At 34.4% G+C, this 27,897-nt stretch overlaps 3 protein-coding genes across 5 annotated transcripts; all 3 read left to right on the forward strand.

The window, feature by feature from the left end:
- Positions 1-458: 458 nt before the first annotated feature.
- LOC112011688 (auxin response factor 3) lies at positions 459-9,458 on the forward strand. Of its 3 annotated transcripts, none has more exons than XM_024044038.2 (11): positions 459-1,108; positions 1,498-1,554; positions 1,967-2,149; positions 2,311-2,395; positions 2,517-2,607; positions 2,913-3,077; positions 3,930-4,061; positions 4,142-4,217; positions 7,295-7,451; positions 7,543-8,469; positions 9,126-9,458. In XM_024044038.2, the coding sequence occupies exons 1-11, from the start codon at positions 755-757 to the stop codon at positions 9,155-9,157; spliced, it is 2,259 nt and encodes a 752-aa protein (XP_023899806.2). In that variant the 5' UTR covers positions 459-754; the 3' UTR covers positions 9,158-9,458. The 3 variants fall into 3 exon arrangements, with proteins under 3 accessions (XP_023899806.2, XP_065627720.1, XP_065627721.1); XM_065771648.1 differs by having other exon boundaries at positions 3,939-4,061; XM_065771649.1 differs by having other exon boundaries at positions 3,942-4,061.
- Positions 9,459-13,988: 4,530 nt separating this feature from the next.
- Positions 13,989-19,447, forward strand: LOC112011690 (MLO-like protein 12). The gene is made up of 14 exons (XM_024044039.2): positions 13,989-14,194; positions 14,313-14,370; positions 14,476-14,627; positions 15,296-15,412; positions 15,664-15,724; positions 16,578-16,666; positions 16,768-16,842; positions 16,944-17,032; positions 17,150-17,199; positions 17,292-17,332; positions 17,429-17,593; positions 17,901-17,936; positions 18,023-18,151; positions 18,843-19,447. Exons 1-14 carry the CDS (start codon positions 14,060-14,062, stop codon positions 19,215-19,217), a joined length of 1,572 nt encoding a protein of 523 aa, XP_023899807.1. The 5' UTR covers positions 13,989-14,059; the 3' UTR covers positions 19,218-19,447.
- Positions 19,448-26,890: 7,443 nt separating this feature from the next.
- LOC136066801 (uncharacterized) lies at positions 26,891-27,808 on the forward strand. Its single transcript, XM_065771686.1, has one exon. It carries the CDS (start codon positions 26,891-26,893, stop codon positions 27,806-27,808), a length of 918 nt encoding a protein of 305 aa, XP_065627758.1.
- The last annotated feature ends 89 nt before the right edge of the window (positions 27,809-27,897 follow it).

Below are 27,897 nucleotides of genomic sequence, written 5' to 3' on the forward strand. Positions count from 1 at the left end.
TTAAATATAATCTTATAAATTGTATAGTAAATAATATCCGATTGGCGCAAAATTTGACATGTATTAAAGGCGTAAAGAACATGCAATCTAACAGTTAGATTTTCAAAATATGTAGTAATGTTAATGATATTGAGTAAGATAGTAACCTTAAGTTACAACCAATTTTGTAGTTAAACTTTGTTCATCTTGTATTATCAAATCCATTTATATCTGAAATTTGTTCAATAGATTGGCTAATCACCCAATAAAAACAGGAAACAAATAAAAGTGATAAACAAAATCATACATCATAAGCCTTTTTATTTTATTTTTTCTAAGGAATCAAGCGAAGAAAATTTATCATATTGTTGAAGGAAAAGGGGGCATAACCGCTCCTCCAGCCTGAATTTGCGTTTCCTGCAGGCCATGAATTGTGCTTATAACCAATAAGGTGAAGACCAAGGAAAATATAAAAAAAAAAGGAAAGAAAGAAAGAAAGAGAAAGACAGAGAGAGAGAAAGAGAGAGAGAGAGAGCTTCCTCTTTTTGAGACTCAACTCTCTTTTTCTCTTTTCTCTTTCTATCTCTCAGACTCCCAAAGCTTTCTTTACCCACATCATAAAAATGTAAAAATGCAGGCATGACCTCTCTGTCTCTCCCACTACCACACTCTCACACTCACTTTTTTCATTTCTCTCATTCCCAAACAAAACTCTTTCTTGCTTCTTCTTCTTCTTCTTTACTATTTCAAAACACTTAATAATTATCTAATAATAATGGGCCTGATCGATCTGAACACCACGGAGGAGGACGAAACGCCGTCGTCGGGGTCGTCCTCAACAACTTCATCGTCGTTCTCCGTAGCCGGGTTGAACACCAGTGTCGGGTCGGGTTTGAATTTGGTGGTGGGTGCATCAGCATCAGCACCAGCTTCGGCTGCGTCTGCGGTGTGTTTGGAGCTGTGGCACGCGTGTGCGGGCCCACTGATATCTCTGCCGAGGAAAGGTAGTGTGGTGGTGTACTTCCCTCAGGGTCAGTTGGAACAGCTTCCGGATTTCTCGCTCGCACCTGCCTATACTGATGATGTCCCTCCCCACGTGTTCTGTCGCGTCCTCGATGTCAAGCTCCATGTATGCCTCTTAATCAAAACACCCACCAAACTAACATTATCTATATATCTATCTATGTCTGTCTCTCTGTCTCTCTCCCTCTCATTCTCACTTCTTTGTTTTTTCTAAATCTTTTGTGCTTGTTTTGTTCATGAATGCTGTTTGGTATTTTGGGTTTTCTGTTTTTTTTTTTTTTTTTTGGAGAGATTTTTTGTTCAGCGAAAATTCTGCTTTACCAAGTTACTGTGCAAGAATGTGCTAATTTGAGCTTAAAGTGTTTCTTTTTATGGGCTCTATTGTGTAAATTCTTGGTTTTTCTTGAGCTTATGGTTTCTTGTTGAAGCAATGGGGGTGTTAAAGAAGGTTCTCTTATTGTGAATTTGATGTGAAATGTTGTGGTTTTTTTTTAGGCGGAGGAGGGGACTGATGAAGTCTATGCACAGGTTTCTCTGGTTCCTGAAAGTGAGGTGAGCTTTGTTCAGATTTTATGCATTTTTTTTTTGTTGCTAAGAAAATGTAGGAAACAAGGATAAATTTGAGCTTTGGGAATTAAAATGATGGACAAACTTCCAACTTTGCCGTGTGGCTGTGCCTATTTTAGGCCAAAACGACAAATATGATCTTTCTAACTTGGAAACGTGGAATTTTCTAACTGTGTCATTTCCATTTTCCATTTGGTATTATCCTCAACCAAATGAGGCATTGAAATTTTTTGAATTTGGCATTTCTTTGTTTTATTTTTCCTGTGTCCTTGAAAATTTGAATGAAGTCGTGTGATTTACTTCATGTGTAAATGTATATTTTTTCATTCCTTCTTTACTTTCATGTTGAAGCTCTAGAGGGTGATTTTTGTTTTGCATGAATTGTCATTTTACACAGCAATTCGAGCAGAAACTGCAAGAAGGGGAAGTTGATGTAGATGGTGAAGAAGAGGATGTTGAAGTAGCTGCGAATTCATCTACACCCCACATGTTCTGTAAGACCCTTACTGCTTCTGATACTAGTACTCATGGAGGCTTCTCTGTCCCTCGGCGAGCTGCTGAGGACTGTTTCCCTCCCCTGGTAATTGAATTGAGTTTTTTCTCTCCACATATATGCTGGCATTACCTGGTTTCCATCATCAACCAATTGTTTTGAATGCACGTTTTTTATACCAATGTATGTGCTTTAGCTTAATACTTCTTTTGCATAGGTATATAAGCTTTGGTAAATTGTTATTGTAGGACTATAAGCAACAGAGGCCATCGCAAGAGCTCGTGGCAAAGGATCTGCATGGCGTGGAATGGAAGTTTCGACATATCTACCGGGGTACGCCATAGTATCCAATTCATATTTAGTGCTCCATTTGCTGAGATATCTCAGATGGTCAAATAATAACATGTGATTAGAATTTTGATGAAGTCTTTTTACTGTCTCTTGTCTTGAGCAGGGCAGCCACGCAGGCATTTGCTCACTACTGGGTGGAGTGCTTTTGTAAACAAGAAGAAGCTTGTTTCTGGAGATGCTGTGCTCTTTCTTAGGTAAATGGCTTCGCATTGAGGACGTTGATTTATAAAAATTTGAAAGATTAGGTTAGGAGAGTAGACAGGAGAAGAGAAGAATGGGGAGAGAGAGAGAGAGAGAGAGAGAGAGAGAGAGAGAGAAGTTTTAGGGCTTTATCACTTAGTCCTTCATCTTGGCACATTTTATAGTAGAGTGATATGACAAGATTACAAGAACACCCTTATGCTAATATAAAATAATAAGAAAATCTTAAAAAATGACAAAGTTAACACAGAGGAAACCTCAGATGTTATTTGTGATTCTTAAATGATATTTGCACCAGGGGTGAGGATGGAGAATTGCGACTTGGAGTCCGAAGAGCTGTTCAAGTTAAAGGTGGTGCTACTTTCTCAGCACTCTGTAGCCAGCAGATGAATCAAAGCTCTCTCATGGAGGTGGTTAATGCTATATCCCTGAGAAGTCCATTCAACATTTACTACAATCCAAGGTATTGAGCTGTTCTCTTCGTCTTGTATTTGTCCAAAACATATAGCATTTTGTTGTTATCTTATTGTTAGTTAGTGATTGGCATGTACAATCTCAGAATGAGGTCTTTAACATATCGGGGCTCAAGTTCAAATCCCCATTCAAACTTACCTTTTCTTTGAGGTGCTTGTCAACAGCTTGGCTTTATTTGGGTTACAGGGGAATTATATGGACTAAAAAGGGATTTCAGTTGGAATAATGTGAACTTCATTTGCATCGCTTGCATGTGTTTGTATAGGTTCTCCCAGAGAGTTTGTTATGCATATCTTATAGGTTTTTTGTTTTTTGTTTTTTTTTTTTTTTTTTCGTTGTTGTCATAAAAGAGAAGTTGAAACAATTAAGAGTTGAAGAAAATTATTGTACAAAGTGCCTCCATTTCTCTGTTCTCACTTCCACCTTAAGTTCCATATAAGCACTGCAATTTCATATTTTCTCTTCCACTGGATATCCCACAAAGCTAACACTATCCAGAACATCACTCCATCTCAAAAATATTCTGACCTTTCCCCTTTCTTTCCATCTGCCACCACCTCAGTACTTTTTTACTCCCTACATCAATCTGCCTTAAAATGTATGATCACTTCTCCTTACAAATTAATGCCATTATCCTTCGCCTTTGAACCTTAGGTTTACAAGGTTGCCCATGATCCTTTGTTTTCTTTCTAACTATTTGCTTGTTATATGATTAGGTTTTTACTCGGTAGTTTCTACTATTCTGTTTCACTATCTTCATGCTGACCTATTGTTGAAAGTTCAAAGATTCATTTTGTCCATGCTTTCCTAATTGTGCCCTATATGACTAAACTTTTCTTAGCGTATCTAGTAGGCCGAGCTCATCAGAGTTCATAATTCCTCTTCGTAAATTCTTGAAGAGTGCGGACCATTCATTTTCAGTTGGAATGAGGTTCAAAATGCGTTTTGAAGCAGAAGATGCTGCAGAGAGAAGGTTAGGCTTGTTGTGCTTGAACAACTTAAGATAAAATACTTCATCAAAATCTAATGAACGTTTCCTCTCCTTTTTGACAGATACACTGGGTTTATAACTGGAATTAGCGATGTGGATCCTGTTAGATGGCCTGGTTCAAAATGGAGATGCCTACTGGTATGTATTTATGACAGAACCTGATCGTCTTTACAATAATTATTTTCCTCAAATGCTAATAAGGGGCTTGCGCATTGAGGATAAGATTTAATGGTAATCTTATGCTTTATTTGTGTGGTGTGTGTATTTGCATTTAAAATAAGTTGCCATGGTTCATTGTACCCTCTGTTGTAGCCTTTGTGCTTTTAACCGTAAGGTTTACAGTCCTCTTCTGCCACTATACCTTCTCTTTAAAACATTATACAAATGCTTGCACTTCCTTTTCTGCCATTGTACCTTCTCTTTCAATCAATGTAATTAGTTAAATAACTGTACATTGTATAAATCAGTTAATTATAGCTTCTCTTTGAGACATTACACAAATGCTTATAGATTCCAACACTGTACAAATTATTAATTAAATAATTATTATTTCTAGAAAACTTTTAGGGTCATTCCTCGAATCTTGATTATGATTATGATATCAAATGTATGCTTCTTATTCCATTCACTTAGCTGTATGTTTGTAATTTACTCTTATCTTCTGAGTGCTTGAAACTCATTATATGATCAATAATGAATTAAACTTTGCTGAGCAAATGTCAAATGCATTGGGCATCAGAAGAGCTGTGTAATTATTTTATTTTTAAATAGTGTTGGGTATCAAAATCGACTAAATGAATTCTCCCATCCTTAGTTTTAATTTGAATGCGTGTACTTGTGCGTGTGCACACACGCATATAATAGGATTTATGTGAACTATGGCACAAAATACTAGCCTCATACTTTGAATTCTGAGACTAGTAGTATCAGGAAGGGTATGACATCTTCTATTGATGTTTGTTTTGCTCTTGCAGTTTCAAGCAGTGCTTTGTCATTCACAAAAATTAACATCTAAGACTCCATTTGGCATTGCTCTAGTTGTAGAGCTTTTGCAATAAAGTGACTAAAAAGAGTTTTAGGATTTTGAGCGGCTGACAAGCTAAAATGCTAAAGTGATTTGAAGTTACACCCATTTGGTAGCAAAATTAATAAAGGGCTTTTAAATGTGAAAAGTGATAAAAGAAGATAACTGTTAATTTACTTATTGTCCCAAAAGTTTAGCTATCAAGATATGGTAAATTTAATTATTTAACCACATACTTCTAACACTCCCCTTTACGTGTGCGCTTAAACTCCCTTTTAATAGGTGAGGTTCAACATATTGGATCTTAAATGGGAGGTAGAGTGGAGGTGACTAGGATCAAACTCAGGATCTCCTACTCCAGTGTTGTTAAAAGCGTGCTTAAGCTCAAAGCTCAAAGCCCCAAGCTCTCAACGTTTTGCTAGGCCAAAAAAAAAGCTCATTAATGAAGTGTGTCTTGGGCACACTTTTTTGGAGCTTTTTGAAGAAGCACAAAGTACCTAGGCACACTTTTTTGCTTTATTACTAAAAAAGATACGTGGCATCAAAATTAATTTTTTGATCTTGAAAGAAATGGCATGGACCAATGATTTATTACACAACCTCTATCTTTGGGGTGTTGTATTACACATAATTTTTTTATAAATACGAACAAGGTTAATTTACAATTCTTGTGCTTTTTTGGTGTTTTGACTTTTAGATGTATGTTGATTGAACCACATACATCATTTGATCATAACTATCATGGTTATGTACTTTTATAGAGCACACGAGAATTATATAAAATATTGTTTTTGAAATTTCTTTGACTAGATTATTATGATATTGACCATTGATAATTGTTTTCAATGTGCTTTAAAAAAATTTTAAGAATTGAAATAATTTAGGTAAAATAACATTATAAAATTGCACTTACCTAATAGGTAATAATAATATATACAAATTTTGAGTTATTATTATTTTTTTATTATATGTTATGAATATTGAAGTTTATGAGATATTATATTTGAAAAATGTGTGTTCTACTTCAATTAGATGTGCACTTGCACTTTACACCTAGGCTCCAAAAGGCTTATGTGCTTTAAGTGCGCTTGACACTTTTACCAACATTTTTTTGCCCAGATACTATGTTAAATTACCAATTGTTCCAAAAGCTTAAGTTATTGGAATGTGGTAAATTTAATCATTTAGTCATACACTTTTATTTCTAACATTCAGCACCTAGGATTGGTTGGATTCAGCACCAGACCATTTGGAGAATTTCAAGAGAAATCTTATTCACCTTCAAAATAATCCATCTCCAGAGGAGTACAATATTATGCTTATATAAACTACTAACCTAATTCTAATTGACTTAGGAAACCTAATTTCTAAATGATTTGTGAAATCCCAATTATTGAATTACAAAATACCAATGACTCTTAAGATAGTACTAATAAACCTAATTACTGTAACTACTAATTCCTAAAATAGAATACAATTGACTCCAAAATTAAAAAAAAAAAAAAAACTAAATTAAAATCAATATTTCCTTCTGCTTCTTGCTACATCACATGATAAAAGTGCTTGTATTTTCATACTTGAAATCAATTAATTCAAATAACGGCCAATGTTTATTTGATTAATAATATACTAATAATAACAATTATTTGCTCCATCTCTCTCTCAAAATTGGTGGGGCATTTAGAGTCATTTTAAGAAATAAGCATGGGCATTTTTTGTGAATTCATTATTTATGTTAAAAGCTAGAGCAATGCACAAAGAGCTTTAATGCTAAAGCTTGAAATTCCAGCTTTAACTTAAAGATGTTTTGTGCTTTAGGAGGTCCTTAAAGCTCTTCTACCCTTCTTCCCCTCCTAACATGCTATAGACTGGCAGCTCTAAATCTATGGCCAAGAATTTCTCTGTAGTGTCCCATGGGATAGTTTGTGAGTTTCTGATTGATATTGACTTTCATCATTATTGGATTACTTCTAAGTTGTATTAAAATTTTATGCCTAATAATCACTAGCCCGCGCATCAGAATTTATGCTACTCTCTAAGTTTCTCAACGTTTGGAGCATTTCATATATTTGTTTGGATGCTCTTGCATCTGAGTTGTCTGTGTTGTAACCATTCTTACTTTTAATATGAGATGTTCCTGAAGAAATTGTTAGATTTGAAGGTAGCAAACAATGTTGGCTTCTTTTTGCAGGTACGGTGGGATGATATAGAAACCAGGCATAACAGGGTCTCTCCATGGGAAATTGAACCATCTGGTTCTCTTTCCAGTTCCAGTAGCTTGATGGCATCTGGTCCAAAGAGGACCAGGATCGGTTTGCCTTCAGCAAAACTAGAATTTCCAGTTCCTAGTAGGTTCTTTTGCATTATGAGTTTATTCATAACCAGTTTTTTTCTCCTTTTCCATGCAACATGATTGAATGGTCTTGATGTTTCTAACAGATGGGATTGGAGCATCAGACTTTGGGGAATCTTCAAGGTTCCAGAAGGTCTTGCAAGGTCAAGAAATTTTGGGTTTTACCCATTATGATGGTATTGATACTCAGAACCATCATCCATCTGAAACAAGGAGGTGTTTTCCTGGTTCAAATGGTTCTGTGATTGCTGGAATGGGAGATGGTGTTAGAAACCCAGTTGTGAATTCTGATCTCTCCTATAAAGGCACAGGCTTTGGTGAATCTTTCCAATTCCGTAAGGTCTTGCAAGGTCAAGAAATTTTTCCAAGCTCTCCATATGGAAGAGCTCCAGTCACAAATAAGGCTCATGACAATGGTAGCCTAGGAATTATTGATGGTGTTCAAGTGCTGAACTCACAGAAGGGATGGTCTGCCATGATGCAGGGCAATAATGCCCATATGCGCCCATCTGCCCCATCTATGCAAGTTTCATCTCCATCTTCTGTGTTAATGTTCCAGCAGGCAATTAATCCCGTTTCAAACTTAAGTTCAGTGTATAATTTCAATAATATGGAGGAGCAGAGAATTAGTAACCGAAATTTTCTTGTTTCTGAAACAATTGGTGGTAACCTCACACCATCCTCACACTCTGGTCACAGCTTCTGTAAGAAAGATCAGGGAGGCATGAATTCTTCTGGTTTCGAGCATAATCAACTGGGTATTTCACTTCCTCCTTTTGCAAACCGATCCACATTTGGGGGCAGTCAAGATCTAGTTTCCTCATGTAAAAGTAGCTGCAGACTCTTTGGGTTTTCACTGACAGAGGAAAAAGATGTTGCAAATACAGAGGACAACCCCACTCCAGTTTCCTTGTCATTGAATCCTGGTGCTTCTTATTTGCCAACATGTTGGGGAACAGTTCCATCCAAAGCCTCTGTTGATGACACAGGCAATTGGAAGCAATTGTACCAAAGTAAGCAACCTCTTATGCTGTAGAAGATATGCCTTTTGATATTGCATTGTGTTCTACTGTTGTAACTTGTAACTTTGTAAGGTAGGAATTGCATCTTTGCAAGCAGTGGAGTGTTGTAAATAGGAAATTGGTCTACTAAGCTTACAACACTCCACTAGTCATTTAATACTAGTTATTAGGATGGTGAGGATGATTCTTTCTGGAGATGATCCATGGCAATAAGTGCCAACTAGTCATTTTCATTTATTGATGATATTATGTATTGGGGGGTGTCGGGCAGTCAGCATCCTGAAGTGAGTTTTTTTGCTCATCTTGAGTGGCACATGACACATGTTGTTATGGTATAAGGCTCACCAAAAAAAGGCAGATCTAGGGGTGGCTCATGCTAAAATGTCATGGTGGTAATCTTGCCACATCTGATTTGAAGTACGTCTTATGCGATTGTGCATATAAGATACTTGGTTTAATTTCAGGGTCAGAACAAATGATCCATAATAATCCATGCTCATATTCTTATCATCAAGTAGACAAGTAGATGATTTTGGACTTGCCTTTATTTTTCCAGGCATAAGTTTCTGTATCCTGAATCCTGATTAATTGGAAAGTCTAGGTAATTTTATGCCTCTATGGCTGATAAAGTTGACATTATTTTGCAGGGAACTCCGCAATATTGTCTCAAGAACTATGATATGCACTGAAGATTTGAGTAGCTGAGGTTGCAGGAGAGAATGCATATTGTTGCTTAGATTATGTGTGCTGCCACTATTGTAACTTAGCTTTTGAGGAGAAAATTGTAATTATTCCCTCCTAGGTAAATTGATAGTATCTCTACTTTAAGAACAGTTTGTATTAATCTATTAGGTTTCTTCTCATCTTCCCCGTTGGATATTGGTCTGTTCTAACTTATCAAATTCTACCCAATTCAAAATTGTTATAGCAATTGTAATTGGCCTATATTTATCAAGTTCATTCTGTGTGTGTTCGGCATATGTAATTGTTTGTATTTGTTGCTTGTTTTGCTTATTGTTTCGTGCATAGAACTACCCTCTCTGTCTTTTACTTTATGCTTATTATTGTTTCTCTTTTTGGCATAGGAGCCTTATTAGTTACATTTCTTAGAATGAAAATGATTTTGAGGTATCACTTCAATTAAAAAAAGGCCGAATGATTGGTAGGTAATAGGATACTAGCCCTATGGATTTTATTTATTTATTTTGTGTGTATTTGGTTTTGCTGAATAGCGTATGAAATTATAAGTTGCAGTCTGGTCTCATATTATAGTATTGGTTGAATATTATCAAAACTAGCATGTAATTCATGCAAACACATAGATGCATTTAAAATTAAATATAATTTTTATTATAAAAATATAAATAATTCTTTCTTAAAAAAAATAGCATGTAATACAGATGGATACACTTAAAATTAATCACAATTTTTATTATAAAAATATAAATACTTAGTCAAATTATATTTTTGCAAAAGTAAATATAATTAGTTACATATAAAATTTTTTACCTAAATTTAATATTACTTATAATCATTTTTTTTCTAATTTTAATAAGATAGAACATGTGGTAATCTTTCTTGCGTGGTGATTTTTATTGAGAATATGTGATTATTTTTTTATTTATAAATTTTATAGTTCATTAATATTAGATTATTAGTATTTTGCACTCATTAATTCACTTGATACAAAAATTAAAAAAACTTAAAGTGGATACATGATAGAAATTTAAGTGAATAATTATGGTGTAGTTTTTACATAAATTTAGATATATAGTGCAAAATTGGAATTTAATTTTAAATTCTAATTGAGCTTTCTCTTAGTTTTACCTATATATATATATATATATATATAAATAAAAGACAATATTTGGTTTGTTTGATTTCAATAACCTTCTGCTTTTAGATGCCCACGCATACCCTTGTAATTAGATGCATTTGCAAGTGTATTAAATTTAAAATCCAAAATAATACCAAGTTCAAGATGAAATTATATTGATCTTTATGGATCATATTAAATCTTATCACTGAATGACAATAAGGATGTTAAGAGTTTTGTAGTTTAGTGGCATTGTTTGATTTTCTTTATGAGAACTAGAATTTGAAATCCACTTGTAATAATTATTAAAAAAAAAAAAAAAAAAGTAATTGGGAATAGAATGGGTAGCCGTGCCCCAATACACCCACAAAAAAGAAGTGATCAAAAGTTTGTAAGTAATAACAATGGTCTACAATGGAAAAGGCTAGAATGTACGATATAGTCTACTCTCTTTTATTATGAGAAAAATGATTCAAATGCTTCTGAATTTATTGTGTAAATATCAAGTTAAAATAAAAATAAATTAAAAATGCACCAACTAATAAGTACAAAGAATTGTTTACCAAAAAGAGAGTATGCATCTTTGTATTTTTTTCTCCACAAAACTTTTGACAAAGTTTGAATTACACATTCGAAGAAGTTTGTTTAATGGTCTCTACTCTCACCCAAAAAAAAAAAAAAAAATGAAGAAGAAGTTTGAAGTCATCAATCAGATATCCAATAATTTATTACAAGTTACATAGACAAAGAGATGTGACTTTAAGTAACTTTTCAACTCAATGAATATGTAATTCGTACGCGCAGAGATTACTGCAAAAGAAGGCAAAAAGCAACAGATTCATTCTAGGGGCATTTAGCCGTGTTTTAGAGTAAATTAGTGGTTAATTATAATTTCAACTACTCTTGTTTTCACATTGTCAAATGTAGTGTGCATTTGACACTCGTTTAAAAAGCTAGCTTATTTTACTATTTAACTTATTTTGGCAACTATTTATAAGTTTTACTGCACTTTTGGTACTATTCATGAGTCCCGTTATACTATTTCAGTTAACTTTTACCTTTATTTACCATACTTTCAATAAAAAATTTACAGTTTTAGCAAAATAAGCGGATCCCGAACAGACTCTTAATATCAAAATGCAGATCTTTATCATATCTATAAAACAATTCCAAAACAATGTGTTATCATTCAATCATCTCTTTAGAGTGTGTTTGAATGAATTACTTTATAAACCAATTCCAAAATAATGTGTTATCTTTCAATCATCTCTTTAGAGTGTGTTTGAATGAATTACTTTTATTGTGTAAATTTTTAAAATAAATTACATAAAGGCACGTATATTAATGGTATCTTAAAAAGTTCTATTTGAAAAAAAAAAAAAATCCTTAGGCAAACAAATAATGTGACTTGCGTGGCTAGATAATCATATTTAGACAGTAATTAAGACTTAGCATATATTTTTAATTTTTTGTTTCAAAAAGTAATTTGAGGGGTGGTACTGGTACCTACTACCTTAAACGAAAAATGAATGTTTGATAATCTATTTTAAGCAGCGATATAAATGACTTTTCAAAAAAAGAAAAGAAAAAAAAATGAAGCGATATAAAGGAGAAAATACTAAATTATCATCATATATAACGAATTTAATTAATTTAATTTAATATAATAATTATTTAAAATAGTTAATTACTAACACTACCCCAAAATTTTGAATATTCTGCCACAGGTCCACAGCCAATAAATAGTAGCCGGTTTGGCCGAGGCAGTGTTACGTGGGGGTCACTGTGTGCGGTGCCCGCTAATCAAAGGGTCTACAGGGTCAACATATTTCCACTATCAATTAATTACATCAAATAAAATACAAGTCAAAATCCAAGGATCTCATAAAAAAAAAAAAAAAAAAGAGTCAAAATCCAAGGGCAAAAAGCGTGTTGTGTTTATAATCTAAAATAATTGTGACAATATAATAAATTAAAGTATCAAATAATATAAAAAAGTGAATGTAAAACCAAGAAAAAATCTCAAACTCAAACAAACAGACCTAGGGATTCTGTTTTCACCTTGTGGGTCCTTATGAAAACGCATCATTTTTTCTTCTACGTGTAAGAACAGTGTATTATTTATTATTATTATTATTATTATTGTGGCACATTTCCAGTTGAGAATTATTTGATGTATAAAGGGGTGGAAGTCGTTTTCGTAACCAATAATATAAAAAAACTATTTCTAATCAATTCTAAATTTCAAGTAATTCACTATAATGATTCACTTATACTGTACTCATTGGTTTGGAAGGCCAGGATGGAATAGTTTTTCATTTTAACAGGGCGTACGTCTTTTTCTCTTTTGCTGGTAAGTGGGAACAACCTATACAACCAAGATATATGGGTTAAAACTTGGATATTTGAATCTTTTAATAATATAATATATTATTATGGAATATGTTAATGGGTGTGCAAGTATATTTGTTAAAGAAGAGATAGCGACTCTTACTGATGTTGTGAAAGTTTGAATAAAGCACATATGATATTCTTTTTGATGAAACAAAAACTAAATTATTAGTTTTTGATAGTAAATCTCGAATCTATGAAATGTTATTTGAAACTAAAAGGTGATTGGTTTGGAATCTTCTAGTAAACAATTTGAGAAAAATCTAAATTTTATTAATAATAATTTGCTTTGCCTTTGGAAGCTATAAAACATATAAATACTGACGAAGTAAAACCCTAAGACGATTAGGAAACGTCTGAAATCCTAATTAGCACTAATTATAAGATTAGGTGGCAAAATACCAAATTTTACCAAAAATGGTAAAATTGAGTTGAATGCAAAATCATAAACTACTGATTCTAAGAGATTGTCCAAAAACAAGCGGGACCTTATTCTAACTTTTGAGCAAAAAGTTATTAAAGAAACAAAAATTACTAAAAATGACAAAATCACTGTTTTCTGGGGCTAAATGAAGGAATTAGCCAAAATTAGGGTATACCTCGTGACAAAGCAACAACTATTAATCAGAAAACCGTTTCCCTTCAGCCTATCAAATTTCATGCAATTTCGACTCCGTCACCAAAATGATTTCTATTAGTGTTTTTTTTTGCCTTTGCATGATTTCAGGTGCTCTTGAGAGTCCAGGAAGTGATGGCGGTCTATTTTACATCACTTAATATATTGGAAAGTAACGAAAATAAGTAAACTCTATATAAAAATTGAAATTTTAATTGAATATTGTTAGAAGTCTTGTAACTTAATTAGCAGCTCTGCATGTACAAAGTGCTTGAGAGTATATAGGGAAAAATATTGTGCAACTCTTGTAGTTAATTTTAACTTCGGATTCACATTATTTTTGTTTTTTAATTTTGTTGAGAAGAAATTGCGTCTAGTGTTTAGTTGCATTGGATACATTAAGATGTGAACGCTTGTACATTTTCAATGGAACTGGACATTGGACATGCCGTGTTCGTTTTTGTTTTAACGTCTTGTATATTGTGTAATTATTTGGTTTGGACCCTGAGTGTTGAACTATTTTTAGCGAGTGAATTGAAAGTACTGTTAGAATTTCACACGTCATTGATTCCGTATACATTGAAGATGGGTCATGGGATATCTAACGAGGAAAGCTCTCATGTTTTGACTAACGTCACTTTGGAAAACAGGGACCCAGGTACAATAACATCCCACCACTCGTTCCAGTTAAATGACTTTTTATTATTATTGAGAGAGAACCATTCTATAAACAGCAGAGACAGAGAGAGCAGAGAGTAATGGCTGAGGAGGAGGCGACAACAACTTTGGAAACAACACTTGAATTTACACCAACATGGGCTGTTGCTACTGTGTGCTTCATCTTGATACTAGTCTCCATTCTTCTTGAGCATTTGCTCAATCTTTTGGGCAAGGTATAAACTATAAACATGTTTAAAATGTTGCAATTTCACATGCAAGTCTAAATACCATTCTTTTGCCTTCTTCAATTTGTATTAACTTTGTAATTCCTCCTATTCTTAATTTCTCCAGTACTTCAACCGGAAAAGGAGGAAGTCCCTTATTCAGGCTCTTGATAAAATCAAGTCAGGTGAGAATTGAGAAACCAACACATAAAGCTCAAAAATATGTATAACTGCTTTCTTTGTATAGTTGCTAAATATGTTTGCTCCTATGTATTTCTGTGTCTTCTTAGAATTGATGCTGTTGGGATTTGTATCATTACTTCTGACTGTGAGCCAAAGGCGAATAGCAAAGATCTGTATTCCAAAGAGTGTCGGTGAAACTTTTCTTCCATGCACGGAAACTTCAAGTGATGCTGAGGAGGAAACCACATGTGCAGAGCAGGTAATGAACCAATAAATGCAAAGCACCGTGAATCGTAGGGCAATTAATGTGTATGTTGAATCTTGAAAATGAGATATCACTTTTAACTCGTTGGGAGCAAGGGAGTTTTGATATCATTTTTATTAAAAATAAAAAAAAGTTGTCAAAATATTAGTTTTTTTTTTTTTTATAAATTTTTTTTTAATTAGATTATTAACCAATGCCCTACAACATTCGTTAATATGACTTTTGATGTATATAATGATATGCATATGCTAGTGTGCAATAAAAGCAAAATTACCAACCGATTATCAGCCACACATCTGTATAACTTTTTAAGAATCACAATTTTCAAGGTCGTACTTCTACAAATATGCAAATGGGTTTTATTGGTTTATATTTTACTAGCAATATTGTAAACTTACATGGTTGTCACAAAACTTACATATTGTACATTTTTTACAAATGTGTACAGCATTATATACATTTTGTGTGTTTATGGTGTAAGTTTATATTGTTAGTACAAATGTAAATTAAGAATTTTCCTAAGCAAAATATACAAAATTAATAAACCGGTGAAAATAAGTTAATCTAAACACATGCATTTTGGATTTCATGTTTGTTTAACTACATCGATAAATTTTGAATTGAATTGGAACTTATGTATTATTGGGTTGATTCTTGAACAGGGAATGGTTTCCTTTTTGTCTAGTCAAGGTGTGGAGGAATTACAATACTTAATCTTTGTGCTTGCCTTCTTCCATGTATTATCCTGTGTCCTTACTTTCAGTCTTGGAATGGCCAAGGTGACTTTTCTTTGCTTTCTCTCTCCTAGTCTTTTAGTATGTTCCTTCACCTTTCGAACTTTCCCTTTCATTTCCTTCTAGGTTTGGGGGTTGTTAAGCAAGTGTGAACTTTGTGATAATTGAGCAAAAGTGTGAACTTTAACGAACTTTTCCTGTGCTTGAGAATAAAGATATTTTTATTAATGGAAAAGCTAGACTAGTGTTTGATATATTTGGCTTTTGTTGTATTTTTATTTTTTTTCTCTTTCCAGATGAAGAGATGGGAGTCTTGGGAGGCAGAAACTAGAACATTGGATTATCAATTTTTGAATGGTAAGCTTTTGAGGGCTAGAAAGTAGAAACGGGTCTGTTCCAGAAGTCTTTGTGTGGACCCATTCTTTTGTGTTCCTATGAAATTGAGAAAATACGACAAAAATTAAGTCGATTTGTATATACATGCGTTTGATTTGAGTAGCATTCCTAGTTGTCAATATTTTACCTTTTCATTATTATTGGTAGGCGCATTGCCACAAGTCTTACAGCAATTTAACTTTAGTAAGCAAAGTCATGCCAAAGATATTTTTATTTTATCTTATTTTTGTGGGGGAGATTACTAGCACGGTAGTTTTTTCAAAATGAAGCCTTAGATATGATATTAAACACTTAACTTATTAATTAATTTTGAAAGTTAGAATACTTGAACTTACCGTCAATATCATTTCATTTACTTTGGACTTGGCTTGAGTTCGGTGATTTTTTGCACTAAATTCGTCAAAATTATTATACATGACTAAAAATGAACATGTGTTATAATCTTGATAGGTCCAATGTATGAGAGCACTAACCCCAATTTTTACCTCATTTACTTTCATTTTAAAAGAACAAAATTAGGTTCAAGTTAATTTAGTTGTGAAATTTTTTGCTATCAAATAAGGGTAAAAAAAAAAGGACTCGTTGATTTTTAGCTACCGAAAAAATAAAAAGGATAATTAGTATTTAGTTTGATAATGAAGAGTAATTATCATAAATTAATCATCATATTTTAAATTCTATAAAATTTTGAGACTTGCGAATTACACATGCATTCCACTGTTTTTTCATTTTAAATTTTACTTTCTTTTTTAACTATTCTTTTGTTTGGTGTTTTTAAGTTTTGTTCTCACTTTTATTTTGATAAAAAATCTAGATCCACGAAGGTTTCAGCTCAGCCATCAAACATCATTTGGAAAGCGGCATCTGAAGTTTTGGAGTGACCACCGATTTCTTCAATGGCCGGTTAGTTGATGAAAAAACATGACCAATTTTAGACATCTCGACCCTTTATAAACATATAATAAGGTTGAATGTTATCTTAATTAATGTTCCATCTTTTGCAGGCCTGCTTTTTTAGACAATTCTTTCATTCTGTCTACAAAGTCGACTATTTCACTCTTAGACATGGATTCATTACGGTATTGCAACCAACCCAAGATAATTACTCCAAGGAAAATTTTCTTGATTCATGGTGAAAATATTCTTATTATTTTCTTGCTGTCTTCTACTACCATTCTAGGCCCATTTTACAGAAGGAGCTAACTTTGATTTCCAAAAGTATATAAGAAGAGCATTGGAAAAAGATTTTGGGGTGGTTGTGGGAATAAGGTATGTATACACACAATTGCACGTATTAATTTATAGTACAAATGATTATCTCTTTGACATTCAATTTATAATTCAGTGAATAATATTATTAATTTCTCTGGCATCTTATGTTTGCAGTTGGTGGATTTGGATATTTTCTGTTTTTTTCCTGTTCTTCAATGCACATGGTAAAGCTCAATCCATTTTAATTTCATTAAGTAGTTATTTTATTACAAGAATGCTGTGGCTGACTAAAAAAGTTTCTTGAATTTCTCCGCAGTATTTCACAATTATCTGTGGCTTCCCTTCTTTCCATTAGTGGTGAGCAAGTAAAGTTGTACTACAAGAATGCGTTATCTATGGAAACTTAGCAATCAGATGATAAAGTAGTTGCAATTGCCTTTTGTCGTTTTGTAGATGCTGTTGGTTGTCGGAACAAAGTTACAGGGAATCATGACTAAGATGTGCTTAGAAAGTCCTCAAGTTGTTAGAGGGCCTTTGCTTGTGAAGCCCAATGACAACCTTTTCTGGTTTGGCAAGCCCAAATTGCTTCTCCACCTTATCCACTTCATATTGTATCAGGCAATTTCTTAAATCCTCTTTTTCTTCTTCTTTTATTTTAGAAAAATGCCTTAGAGCACTCATTAATAATCTATTTAAATTTTTTTTTATGAGAAATAAAAAAAAAGAAAAAATTTGACAGTTTTTAGCATTTCCCCTTATTTTATATATCTACTTTTTAATTTTTGTGTGCTATATTGATTTATTGAGTGATATAAAAAAAGTGATTCATCTTTCTCGGAAGTAATGAAATTATTTTAAAAAATGTAATAAAATTGTACATAAATTAACTTCCATTTAATTAGAGAAACTTTCTTGGGTGTTACAGAATTCCTTTCAAATAACATTCTTCACGTGGACTTGGGTAAGCATTTGTTTGAAATGAATTAATGATCTACTATTGTATTTCAAAATGCGAAACTTCTGTTCTAACTTTGCTTCAAGTTACAGTACAAATTTGGTTTTAGGTCATGCTTCCACAAACAAAATGAGGATATCATCATAAGGCTTGCCATGGGTGTAGTTGTGCAAATCCTTTGTGGTTATGTGACACTTCCTCTCTATGCTTTGGTCACACAGGTATTTAAAACTAGATAATGGAATCTTGTGACTAATAAATTCAATTATGCACACATACCTACATTACAAACTCAAGTTTTTACTAAATTACAATTTACACCCTTAAAGTTTGGTGTCATTTTGATTTTACTCTCTACAATTTACACCCTTAATGTTATATATTGCTTGGATTTAAATCCTTTAATCCATGTCCATTGCTAAGGTGGCCGTTAAATGCCACCATAGTTCAAAAATGCTTAATTCTTTTTTTCTTTTTTATTTTTTGGGATAGTTTTTTTCTTTTTATTTTTTGGGATAGTTAGATATAATTTTGTTATTAACATTGCAAGCTACAACTCAAACTCCCATACATGTGAGAGGTACAATTCCTCCTACAAGTGCGGTGGTAAAAAAGAGATGTAGTTCTAAATAAAATAAAACTACATTGTTCTATCCACATCACCAAAAAAAAAAAAAAAAAATAAATAAATAAAATCCAAATGATACGTAAAGTTAGGGGTGTTAGATCAAATTTTTTAAAATTTTAGGAGGTAAAATCAAAATTACCTCAAATTTTAAAGGTGCAAATTGCAATATACTATTTTTTTTTTAATTTAAAATTTTAATCTATCCCTTTTATTTGTAAATGTCACAATATATTCTTTACAATAATATATCACATAATGACATATAAAGATGCAATATGCAACAGATGGGCACGTCAATGGGGAAGGCTGTTTTCACAGAGAGTGTGACAGAGGGTCTGAAAAAATGGCGAGCAAAGGCCAAGAAAACCCTTGCTATGGAGAACACCAATCACTTATCATATGCCACTACTAGTTTAGATGCTTCACTTGACACTTCGCTTGAAACTTCGCTGGACCATTCACCTTCTTTCACTCTTGCTACTGCATCATTCTCACTAGAACGTGATGGCCCAAACCCAATATCAGACTCAGAAATTGTGGCACTTGAAATTGAAGATGAGGAACAAGTAACTGGAAAGGGGAAGCAAAAGGTGAGCTCCTTTAATGATTTTGATTTGAGCAACACCAGCACCAAGTCAAAATATAAAGAGAGAGAGTAGTTCATAGTTCATGGTTTATATATATAGTCTCTGTACAGTTATTCTTCACATAGTATGGGTATTAATATAGAGGAGCTTAGCTTAGGTAGCTTGGTTTAATCATGATGTACGGAAAAAGCGGATATGTTTCTTAATGTCCGTGTATATATATATACGTTGACATTGTTGGTTACTATTTGTACTTTCCTGATTTTTTTTATGAATGGTCTTCAGCACCGTCTTATTGCTTATTTTTATGGTTGTACATTTGAAAAGATTCACACTTTTCATGACCTTAAGGTGTGCCTTTTGGACCCCCTAAATTTTGACTTCTTCGTGTGTTCAAAACCTTCTAGAGAAAGATCTAGTTTCAAGGGGAAAAAAGGATGTGATAATTCCGGTTCATGCATGGTGGTGCGAGAGCAAGGCACACAAGTTCCACGACCTAAGAACCTTAACAACAAGAAACCAAAGAGCATGTCCAATCGTGGAGAGGAAGAGATTTACCTTTATGTTTATTAGTTACTCACTTATGCATTAGTTGTATAGTACATATGCCTTGTTACTTAATTGCATTAGTTACATAAATGGGATTACACCCCTTTTGTAACCCATTCCCATATAGTGTGTGTTATATGGGAGTAAATCTCATTAAAGCTGGCCAGATCATGACCTCTAATGGATGATCCAATTGGCCAAGCTTGATCAAAATCTAAAACATATGTATAGTGTAACCTATAGTATTCTAACAATTACTGGGGGGAAAAAAATTAACATGTCTAAAGTATAGAATAAGAGAAGAGCAATATCGGGAGAAAGCTCCATAGAAGGAAAAGTTATCAATCCTTTCCCTTCATTTGGAAGTTTTAATAAATAAAGGAGGGGAAAAGGGAAGGGAATAAGTACCCCTGTTTTTGTTTAGTTGTAAGATGAAAAAAAAATTTATATAAGAAAATATTATATAAATTAATAATAGAGCAATATAACTAAAAAAGTTTGTTTAGATTGCATTGAAATTTAATAAAATAAATTTTTTTTATGACGTGGAACCTTACTAAGGCTCATTTGGATTTAGTCTGAGAAGTAAACTACAGATACACGACCCTACTTGCCAAAACTGTATATCAAATAATTTAAAGGAACTCCTAGTATAACCTCACCAAGGTAGGGACCTTTGGATTTATCCCTGAGGAGTAAATCATAAATACATGACCTCATTTGCTAGAATCACGTATCGGGTAATTTAAGGGAACTCTTAATGAGAATCAAACCCAAGATATTTGGGTCTACAATCATCCCAAGCCTCTAACCACCAGGCTACACCCTGACTGGTCAAAATTTGATAAAATTAATATAAAAAGGAAAGCACAAAATTTGTTTCTAAATAAGTACACTCTCACTCACTTCAAATTCTCTTGGTTTGAAAGAATTGAATAAAGGGAATTTGCTTCCTAACTGTATCTCTACAATAAAACCAAGCATAACCCATAATACTTCCTCCCCTTAAGACTAAGCTATTTATAATTAGTTTGGGCTCAATTTGAAAAAAGTTTGTTTATGTTTTATTTAGTAAATGAGTCAAACTCAAGCCTAAGTTTATATTTAACTATTAAATAAGTCGAGTTTGAAATAATAATGTATTCATGAATAAACTTGTGAGAACAAGACTTAATTTAAGTATATATAAAATTATATATTTATAGGTATACATGTATAAAATACTTATATAGACTTGTGACTGAATTGCGCAAGTTTAAAAATAAGTTCATATGGAGGAGCTTAGGTAGCTTGGTTTAATCCTGATGTATGGAAAAATCGGATATGTTTCTTAATGTCCGTATATACATTGACATTTTTGGTTACTATTTGTACTTTCCTGATTTTTTTATGAATGGTTTTCAACACCGTCATATTGCTTAGTTTTTCGTTATTATTATTATTTTTTAATGGAAATATAGTTTCTCGCTATACATTTGAAAAGGTTCACACTTTTTATGACCTTAAGGTGTGCGTTTTGGACCCCCTCAAAATTTTTATTTTTTATTTTTTTTGGACCCCCCTCAATTTTGACTTCTTCGTGTGTTCAACCTTCTAGAGAAGACCTTGTTTCGAGGGGAGAAAGGGTGTGATAATTCCGGGGAAAAGGTAAGTAAGCATTTATGGGAATTGAATTTGCATCCTTTATTTGCAACTAAATTTACAAAATTGGCAAAGAAGATTGTTCCTATTAAACTTTGTTTTATTAACTTTCATATTATTGTCAAATGTCTTGTAGATTATTGATATTGTTTTCTTTCTTTAATGAGGAGAATTAAGGTTTGAGTCACCATTCTCTTATTGGTGTATTATTGAATCATTAAAAAAAATCGTATTATTAAAATTTATAAACAAAATCATTTAAGAGAAAATAAATAAAGAATAGATGAAAAAGAAAAAAAAATGTTAGGTTCTAAAGATTTAGGATTAATTATTTAGAGTTTTAATTTGTATATGTTGGCAAACCGAAAACAAAAACATGTCTAGAATAAGTGTTAGGTATTGCTCAAAATGTTTCAAGTCATGTCTCAAGAATATTCAAGCTGCAAAGAAATAATTAAATTTCAGTCAAGCTCGATCGATCGAAGGACAAGGTCGACTGATCAAAAATCGAAGAAAAACAATTTCTGCATAATTTAAACCAAGTCCAAGCTTGGGAAAACTTTTAGGGTTTTAGTCTAGCACTTCTAAGTATAAAAGGAAAACCCTAACTTCATTTTGAAGACTCTTGGAAGACTTGTGAGTTACTCTTGTGAGATTTAAGAGGTTCAGTGCTTTCTAACTCTACAAGTGTCTACTGGAACAAGATCTACAATCAAGTGTTGGTGGAATTTAGTTGCTGCAAGATCAACAAGTGGTGATCTGAAACTTTTGAGTGGAATCTCAAAGTCATAAGCGTGAGAGCTTGTGTGCTACAAATCCAAGAGAGAAGAGTCTGTGAATTCGAAACTTGCACGTGGTCGTGTCAGTAAGGTAGTAATAGATTTAGGGTTAAATCTTTTGTAAAAACTTCAATTTCTATTAGTGGATTTGTTTACTTTGAGGATAGATAGGTCAAATCATCCCTTGGATTTTACGTTGAAACGGTTCGTTTCATTAGTTTTCCTAGATGATTATATTTGTGTGTTATTTATTTTTCCTTTATTTGCATGATATGATTTTTCACTGTTTAACCTAGATCTCATAATTAACCTAAGTAATCACTTGGCTAATATATTAGGTTAAGCACTCTATTTTAAGGGGTCTAAACAAACAAACATCTAAGAAATTAAAACCCTGTTTGGTTTAGAGATAACTTTATTTTCAATTCTCACATCTCATTTCTCATCACTCTAAACTCTAATTCAATTCTCATATCTTTATCTCTATTTTTTTGTAACTCACTTCTGACTTGTGTTTGGTTGTTATTTTCGGGTGTAGTTCTCACCTAAAAACCCCAATTTTAGACAAAGTTATGGATCCCACCCACTAAACAATGACAGAGACTAGAACGGATATATTCACTCCCCTTTGACTTTTCTTTCTCCTCCTCCTCTTTTTCCTCTAACTCTCTCTCTCTCTCTCTCTCTCTCTCTCTCTCTTCCCTTCATCTATCTCTGCCTCTCACTCTCTTCTTTCTCATTAGAACAACTGATCGAGCCTTTGTTTGTGTTTGAAACTCGAAACTCTCCAGCCATCGTTCTCCTCAGCCGAATCAAACAACACCCCGAGAATCCTAGATTGGTATCTCTCTCTCTCTCTCTCTCTCTCTCTCTCTCTCTCTCTCTCTCTCTCAGTTTTCTCTTAGCTTTTGCTTGGTTTCACTAATTGTTGTATCTCTCTCTCTCTCTCTCTCTCTCTCTCTCTCTCTCTCTCTCTCTCTCAGTTTTCTCTTAGCTTTTGCTTGGTTTCACTAATTGTGGGTTTATTGATTTTGGGATTGCATTTCATTTGTCTTTTGTCCAACTTGATGGGTTGAATGTTGAGTTTGCTGATTATGGCTCAAATATCCAAATAAAAGCTAAATTAAAGACATGCAAGATTGAAATACTTTTTATGTCCGAGATGTTGCACATAGATAAAGTACAGAGATGTTGCACAGAGATAAAGTTCCAAGTTTATAAAATTTAGCTATCTCAGAAAAATACTTTATAAAAAAAATCCACAGAGCTTTAAATGGAGGAGCTTCGATGAAAAAGATGGAGGAGCTTGACTACTTAAGCGTGGTTTCAGACGTTGGATCAAGGAGCTTCAGTGACAAAAGATGGAGTAAAGGATGGAAGAAAGAGGTTTAGGAAGAGAGAGAGAGAGAGAGAGAGAGAGAGACCCATTGGGAGTAATGAGAAGAGTCAGAACTGATGGTGATAAGTCATGCACAGGTCCCACATAGATGTAAATATTTACCATAACACCACAATAACTCAATTTTTATAACTTGAAAACTTCCAAAAGTTGTTTTCATTTTCACTAACTCAAACTCAAAATTTTGAGTTTTGAGTTATGAAAATTGAAAACAAAAACTTAGCCAAACAACTTAACATGGTGTGGGTCCCACAAAAAATGAGTGATGAGTTATGGAAAATGAGTGATAAGTGATGAAATCTTGTTAAACCAAACACTCCCTAAGTGGCTTTGTTTTAAGGATCTTATATCCATGACCAAAATCTTTAAAGGGTTACATTTTTATTATTGAGCTTTCTATATGTTGTAATGTACAGAGTGAAAGGTATATATAAGAATAGAATAGTCTGTAAATATCCCCTTCATGACGGTGGTCCTTCAATAATTATACTACCCCTTTGGATTAAACTATTGTGATACATATATTAAAAGAAATTGAGTATATACTTATAGGCATAGTTATCAAAAAGTGAATTGTCTTGTAAATTTTTAAAAATTTTTTATTTATTTTTCTGTATCGTGTATCCTATAGTATTATGTATCGTAAGATATACAAATACTTAATAAAATTTATACAAAATTATACATATACATATATAAAGGGCATATTCATTATAAATTCAGAATATATTCATCTAATGTCTAATTTAATATTGCTTATATAATAATGTGGGGGATAAGGGCGTTAGGCCCAAGTTAATGAGCCGAATACCTAGGAGAGGACTGTTTCACATCCGAAGAGAAAGATGCGGAGAATGCAGGGCCCAGAGTGAAGTGGAGTCCTCCTGTAGAGAATCATCGCTGTCCGAAGAGGATATCTCCAGTCCGAGGAGGACATCACCTGTCCGAGGAAGATGTCTTACTTTGATGTGATATTGGAGACTAAATGAGTAGGGGAAAAGTCTGATTGATTGTCCGAGGACTCCACTTTCAAAATCATGTTTAAAACTAGGAAAATATGATACAATTTTTTGAAAATTGTATTTAGAAAATATTAATCAAACAATAAATTCAAGTGTGAGCCCCACCATTTTATGGATTGCAAAACAAAAAATTATATTTAAATACTATTATCAAATAGGCCCTTAAAAAACTGCACTATTTCACATAAATTAACAAGTTAAAAAAACTAGAGGGTAAAAAAAAACTAATCCAAACTCAATCTACTTTTCTCCTTTATAGGAAAAAAAATCATACTATTTGCTCCTTTGTGTGCATTAATGTTATTTTCTCTCCACAGAGTTATCATTAATTTATTATTATTATTATTATTGATATCCTTATCACTGCAATTAGAAATTCATGAATAATACACCATTTAATTTTCTATCAACCAAAAAAAAAAAAAATTTACACAATTTAATTTGGGCATTTCGCCGCGATTGCCTAACAGCTAAAGTCAATATAAGGCCTGTATGAACAATTCAAATGAGATCCTCTCTCTCTCTCTCTCTCTAGAGCATCCCCAAGTGGTTGCTAAATTGACAAAAAAAAATTGTGGCTACAGCAAAGCAGCTGCACCAAAAACAATTTAACTTTGAGCTAAAGTGAAGCTGCTAAAGATAGCAGCACGGTGTAGTTTAAACTCAAAACAAAATAAATAATTTTTTAATGAGGGTTGTAAAGAAAAAAAAAAGTATTTTAATGTGTTAATGGTTATGGTTGTTGTTTATTGTATTAGAAATATTATTTTATTGTGTTGTTTATATTATTTTAATGTGTTGATTGTTAAAATAAAACTGTGGGGGATAAGGGCGTTAGGCCCAAGTTAATGGGCCGAATACCCAGGAGAGGACTGTTTCACATCCGAAGAGAAAGATGCGGAGAATGCAAGGCCCAGAGTGAAGTGGAATCCTCCTGTAGAGAATCATCGCTGTCCGAAGAGGATATCTCCAGTCCGAGGAGGACTTCACCTGTCCGAGGAAGATGTCTTACTTTGATGTGATATTGGAGACTAAATGAGTAGGGGAAAAGTCTGATTGATTGTCCGAGGACTCCACTTGATCAAGATAAGCTCAAAACATACCCAGGAACGATAAGGATGAGGAAATATCTGAGGGAAAGGCTACTGCCACCGTATTCAATGCACTGCAACAGCTTTTCTGGCCGCATTTATGTGGAGAAGACCTCTGAACAGTGCTCCATAACCTACCGCCACTCACACAGAGATGAAAAGAAGCTGCCTGATGTGACAGGTACTTGAGCAAATCCATGGATGGGGAGCACGTGGACGGTAGAGATAAGGATGAGAGTGACTATATAATAGAGGGAGAGGGTTTGTTACAAACCATGGAATGTATGGGAAACTGATCAATAAACAAGAAGAAGGGTGATAATCCTTTACTGTGAACCCCTTGTCAACTCTAGTTCTTCGACCCATACTCTACAAATTAATTGTCTTTGGGTTTACATAAAGAAATTGGACCTTACAATTGGCGCCGTCTGTGGGGAGAGCTTGAGAGTAAGGGAAGAGCAGCAGCGGTTGGTCATGGCTGGTCAAGGGCAACAACCGGCAGAATCTGGGGCCTCCCAACATATTGACCATTTTCTTAACCTGGAGTAGAGGCAAGACCGTGAAGGTAGTGTGCATACCACACACACTGAGCGAGCCCAGCCTCGAAGTGAAGGTCGCACTCCTCATGCAGAGAAGAACAGCATGCTAATAGAGATCGAAAGGTTGAAGAGAGAGTTACGGTACGAGAAGAGGAAACGTACTGTGACACACCCTGATGACGACCTGGACGACGGGCAGGATATTACCTATGAGCAGAACTCTCAAACTCCAGTCAGTGAGACTTTCTCGTATGAAGCTGAGCGCCCTCGTGAGAAGCGATCCCGAGGGCCACCATATGAAGCGGTGGGCAATGATGCCATGAGTAGGGCTTTGAATCAGATTTCCAGGTCACCCTTCACCCGTAGGATCGAAGGAGCGGAGATGCCTCGGCGCTTCAACCAGCCAACCTTCACTATTTATAACGGCAAAACTGACCCCGTGGAGCACGTTAGCCATTTTAACCAAAGAATGGCTGTCTATGCCAGGGATGAAGCCCTGATGTGCAAGGTATTCCCATCCAGTCTGGGTCCTGTAGCCATGAGATGGTTCGATAACCTGAGGGCCGATTCCGTCGATTCTTACCAAGAGCTTACTCAAGCTTTTGGTTCGCGATTCGTCACTTGCCGAAGAGTGCCCAGGCATTATCCTTCTTCTGTCCTTAAGCATGCGTGAAGGTGAGACACTGAAGGCGTACTCGGATAGGTACTGGGAGATGTTTAACGAGATGGAGGGCAACTTCGACGCCATGGCCTTGGAGACGTTCAAGTTGGGTCTCCCCACTGATCATGGTTTGAGAACGTCCTTGTCCGGTAAGCCAGTTGTTAGCATGCGCCAGCTCATGGATCGCATTGAAAAGTATAAGAGGGTTGAAGAGGATAGGCAGCAGGAGAGGGGTAAGGATAAGGCTACCACCCAGGACAGGAAGGACTTTAGGTCGGACCGCTATAATAACAATAAGCCGAGGAGAGATTTCGCTAGACACTCCGGTTCAGCAAATACCCAAACAGTTAACACCGTGTTCAAGGATCCCGTTCATCAAGTCCTGGATAAGGTAAAGAATGAACCATTCTTCAGATGGCCGAACAAAATGGTGGGGAATCCGGACAGACGCAATCGTAACGTCTATTGTCAGTACCACCAGGATCACGGGCATACGACTGAAGACTGCAGAAGCTTATGGGACCATCTGGACCAACTGGTCGGCGAGGGTAGATTGAAGCATCTTTTACATCGCTCCAGCGGAAGGGGAGGACAGCCGATGACAGATGCCGAGAAAGGGGTTCTGCAAAACCCCCTTTGGGTGTTATCAATGTTATTTTTGCGCACCAGGAAGGACAGGATACCGGCCATCGAAAGTCATGTCCGTGGCGCGGTTCCGGTGGGAGATGCCGACATGAGTCCGAAGAGCCCTAGGAATGCCGCGCCCCTCGTTCTAGGCTTTTCGACGAGGATAAGGCTGGGACCATTCAACCTCATGAGGACGCCTTGGTGGTTTACCCTCAGGATTGGGGGGTACGATGTGAAGAGAGTGATGGTAGATCAGGGCAGCGCGGTGGAGATCATGTATCCTGATCTTTTCAAGGGATTGAATCTCGTACCCAGTGACTTGACTCCATATTGCTCTTCTTTTATTCAGCTTTGAAGGAAGGATGTTATGCCGAGGGGCAATAAGACTGCCAGTGCAAACGGGTTCGAGATCGTTGAGTGGATTCGTCGTGTGATGTCTACTCC

This window comes from Quercus suber, unplaced genomic scaffold (assembly GCF_002906115.3).
Source record: "Quercus suber isolate HL8 unplaced genomic scaffold, Cork oak 2.0 scaffold_47, whole genome shotgun sequence".
NCBI lineage: Eukaryota > Viridiplantae > Streptophyta > Magnoliopsida > Fagales > Fagaceae > Quercus > Quercus suber.

What these genes read in the sequence shown, in the direction of transcription:
- LOC136066801 (XM_065771686.1), top strand. Translation starts at nt 26,891, where the DNA reads ATGGAGGGCAACTTCGACGCCATGGCCTTGGAGACGTTCAAGTTGGGT.
- LOC112011690 (XM_024044039.2), top strand. Translation starts at nt 14,060, where the DNA reads ATGGCTGAGGAGGAGGCGACAACAACTTTGGAAACAACACTTGAATTT. An exon ending in GGATTATCAATTTTTGAATG is followed by an intron (nt 15,725 to 16,577) that starts GTAAGCTTTTGA and finishes TAAAAAATCTAG; the next exon opens with ATCCACGAAGGTTTCAGCTC. An exon ending in CATTCTTCACGTGGACTTGG is followed by an intron (nt 17,937 to 18,022) that starts GTAAGCATTTGT and finishes TTCAAGTTACAG; the next exon opens with TACAAATTTGGTTTTAGGTC.
- LOC112011688 (XM_024044038.2), top strand. Translation starts at nt 755, where the DNA reads ATGGGCCTGATCGATCTGAACACCACGGAGGAGGACGAAACGCCGTCG. An exon ending in TCCTCGATGTCAAGCTCCAT is followed by an intron (nt 1,109 to 1,497) that starts GTATGCCTCTTA and finishes GTTTTTTTTTAG; the next exon opens with GCGGAGGAGGGGACTGATGA. An exon ending in ACTAGAATTTCCAGTTCCTA is followed by an intron (nt 7,452 to 7,542) that starts GTAGGTTCTTTT and finishes TGTTTCTAACAG; the next exon opens with ATGGGATTGGAGCATCAGAC.